We start from the raw sequence: 3,756 nt of genomic DNA on the forward strand, positions 1-3,756 counted from the left end.
CCACACATGACGAACCTAAACCTACAGTACGAAGGGCAATTAATGGTTCTTTAAAATTACACGTTCAAGTGCGAAAACAAATGCAATGCCGAATAAGTACGGACTATATAACTTTGAAAAATTCAATAACAAACACACGATCTTGTTCATATTAAATTATTCTTGTACAACATTATGCTACGATAAATCCACAAGTGAAACTAGTAATAATAACAAACTTTCCCTGGTATTTCCGAGGGTTCCTTATTGATCACTCTTAAATCACTAGTCACCGCATCAGCATGATTTATCCCTCCAAGGGAACACTGTGAAGAACAACGGTCTCAACGGTTAGACCCGGCCCGAATCCGAATAGCACCCCCCACTCTAACCCTTCTCCAGTGGTACTCTTCCCTTCCTCCTTAGACTTCTTCCTCATTTCATCCAGAATGAACAAAACACACGCGCTTGACATGTTTCCGTACTCACTCAGCACATGCCGGGTGGACTGGAGTTTCTCCGGCTTGAGCCGGAGCTTCTCCTCGACTTGATCGAGGATCGCGGGACCACCGGGATGTGCGATCCAGAAGATAGAGTTCCAGTCGCTGATCCCGACGGGCTCAAAAGCTTCAACAAGACTCTTCTCAATGTTCTTCGAGATGATCCCGGGCACATCTTTCAAGAGGTGGAACGTGAGTCCCACCTCCCGAAGGTGCCCATCTATAGCACCGTCAGAGTCGGGCAGGATTGTCTGGGCGGCCGATATCATCTCGAATATCGGCCGCTCCACTGCTGGGTCGGGGTCTGATCCGATGATCAACGCTGCGGCGCCGTCTCCGAACAGTGCCTGTCCCACGAGCGAGTCGAGGTGCGTGTCCGAGGGGCCGCGGAACGTCACGGCGGTTATCTCGGAGCAGACAACGAGCACCCTCGCACCCTTGTTGTTCTCGGCGAGGTCCTTCGCGAGGCGGAGTACGGTGCCGCCGGCGAAGCAGCCCTGCTGATACATCATGAGGCGCTTCACGGAGGGCCTCAGGCCGAGAAGCTTCGTGAGCTGGTAATCTGCTCCGGGCATGTCCACGCCTGAAGTGGTGCAGAACACAAGGTGTGTGATCTTTGACTTTGGTTGACCCCACTCCTTAATCGCTTTCGTTGCGGCTTGTTTTCCCAGCTTCGGCACCTCCATCACCACTACGTCTTGTCTCACGTCCAGCGATGGCGCCATGTACTCGCACATGTTCGGGTTCTCTTTCAGAAACTCCTCCGTCAGGTGCATGTATCGCTTCTTTATCATGGACTTTTCACCTGCAACATTATTTTATTTTTATTTTTATAAATTTCCACTTCTAAATATTAATAGGAGTTACCTGATACAAATTTCAGGCAAAATTTAGTGACAAATTCTTACAAAATTATGAAATTAAAAGACTGAAATTTATAAAAATATCTTAGAATCTTATCCAAAAGCCAAAAACTTCAATTACAATAATTAAAAAAAAATTATGAAATTAATTTTACTACATATAGTTAACAAAGAACTAAAGTTTCCGGTGAACTATGGTATAAGAGAGGTCAATTATCACATAACACATCCTTAGTAAATGATAATATATTTAAGGTTTAAATCTAATTAATTTTAATATATTTATATTAAATATTTTGAAATTAAAGAAAGAAACCTGGTACACTGAAATACAAATAAATAAATGTTCCAAAGAAACCTTCTCTTCCACGAATGATTGGCCTTTGATAAATGATTAGGCAATTTTTTATTTAATATTTAATATGATTATTTTTTATCTTTCTTTTATTATACAAAATAAAATGATCCAAAGATGAATCTATGCTTTTAAAATTTGTAATTTTAGTCATTTTATTTAAAAATAAAAATATTTAAATTTTTATTTTTCAAAATCCATAATTTTAGTCTTATATTTTAAAATAAAGATAATTAGTCCTTCAATTTTATAAAATTCATTATTTTGATCCTTTTAACAAATTCAAAACATTAAGGGTGAAAAATTAACATTCAAATTTAAGAGGTAATATGATATTATTTGTTTAAATCACATCATAATCAACCTTAATATCTTAACATACAACCTTTTCAGTTTGGCAAAAAAACCAAAATCTCAAACTTTTATATATATATATATATATATATATATATATATATATATATATATATAATATGAATAAAATTTGAAAAGTTAAAAAATATGAAGATTAAATATCTCTATTTTAAAATAAAAAATTAAAATTATAGATTTTAAAAAATAGATAAATCAAAATTAGATCTGAGCCTATATTTTAATTGTAAATAATTTTTTTAGACTAATATGTTATAATTGATTCAAAAGACAAAACGTGTAAATATATATTATTCTCTTGAAAAAGCTAAGAACCTTTATTACTGTGCTTACAGAAGAAAATCTATGCCGTTAATATTTTTACTGCACATAAGTAACAAAGAACTAAAGTTTCCGGAGAACGACTCTGGTCAGTTTGGTGTACTGTAAATAATTTCACAAAACTAATAAATATACTTTCACAAAAATTTCGGTCACGATTTTCTTAAAAAAAATTAGGTATAAACCGAGTGAGACCCGTGACACAAATGAACAGAAATTGAGTCTATGGAGTAAGGTGGTTAGTAAGTGTTGTTACTACATACACATGCGCTTGAACTTTTCTTTGAGATCAGTCATGTGTTCGCTGTTGGTAATGCGGAAGTAGTAGTCAGGGTAATCGGCTTGGGAGACGCAGTTGGACGGCGTGGCGGTGCCGAAGGCCAAGATGGTGGCGGGTCCATGGGAACGCTGAGCGTTGCGGATTTCCTCCACGGTCACCATTTTTACTGGTTAGGTTTGATAATTATTGTAATGGTATGGTAAAGGAGTCAAAGTAGTTGGTGACACAAGGTAATGTGAGGGGTGCTAATAAATAGGAATAGAGAGATATGCTGGGTGGGTGGAGGGGGAAGAATTGGGGGTTGTGATTTGAGGGAATATTAGTGTGAAGTTAGAGGATTTAAATAATGTGTTTTTGTGATATGGTGAGTTGGATGAAATGGGGGAGAGTGAGGTAGGTTTGAGGGACGGGCAGATGAGGCGACACGTGGATTGAGGGTAGGCAGTTTAACCTGCGGTAGATTTGGAGCCACATGTGTTGTTGCGAAACCAAAGAGCTGGCGAGTTTAGGGGAGTTGTTTGTACGAGAAGACTTTTGAGTTTTGACTAAGGAAAAGCCTTTGATGGACGTCACTGGTGTATACTATAAATCATTTAAAAAATGTTTTATAGACATGTTATCCAATGTTAGAGAAAAAAAATGATAAGATAAATGATATAATAGATGATAAAAAATCAAAATAGTAATAAAATATTTAAAACAAAAATTAATTTGTGTATTATTATTATTATTATTATTCTAAATCGTAAATGCAATTGGATCATCCGTCACGGTTTCTTCAAGGTATATATTTATGGGATACTAGATTTACATGGGAAGGGGAGAAGTTGATAATTTCTTAAGAATTTTAGATTGAAAATTTTGGTTTTCATTCTTGTATATAAAAAACATATAGGGCAATTAGTTGTTTTCAATTACTTGTATTATAAATTTGAATTTTATTTTAAAGATATTCTTTAAGTTTAAAGTTTAAATGTTGGAAGTTATTTTCATATTTAATATTTAATGTTAATATTTATAATATAAAGAGTGGGTGTTTTGTTAATAGAGTTAAAAATAAATTAAAGATATAAAAAAGTTTAACCT

At 35.5% G+C, this 3,756-nt stretch overlaps 1 protein-coding gene across 1 annotated transcript; it reads right to left on the reverse strand.

The window, feature by feature from the left end:
- Positions 1 to 81: 81 nt before the first annotated feature.
- On the reverse strand, positions 82 to 2,989 carry LOC114400554 (chalcone synthase J-like). Its single transcript, XM_028363044.1, has 2 exons — positions 2,654 to 2,989; positions 82 to 1,284 (listed from the first exon to the last, which is right to left on the reverse strand). Exons 1-2 carry the CDS (start codon positions 2,829 to 2,831, stop codon positions 287 to 289), a joined length of 1,176 nt encoding a protein of 391 aa, XP_028218845.1. The 5' UTR covers positions 2,832 to 2,989; the 3' UTR covers positions 82 to 286.
- Between the last annotated feature and the right edge of the window lie 767 nt (positions 2,990 to 3,756).

This window comes from Glycine soja, chromosome 19 (genome assembly GCF_004193775.1).
Source record: "Glycine soja cultivar W05 chromosome 19, ASM419377v2, whole genome shotgun sequence".
Lineage (NCBI taxonomy): Eukaryota > Viridiplantae > Streptophyta > Magnoliopsida > Fabales > Fabaceae > Glycine > Glycine soja.

Coding starts and splice junctions, on each gene's coding strand:
- LOC114400554 (XM_028363044.1), bottom strand. CDS start 2,831: ATGGTGACCGTGGAGGAAATCCGCAACGCTCAGCGTTCCCATGGACCC. Junction 1,285..2,653: donor AGAAAAGTTCAAGCGCATGT/GTATGTAGTAAC, acceptor ATAATGTTGCAG/GTGAAAAGTCCATGATAAAG.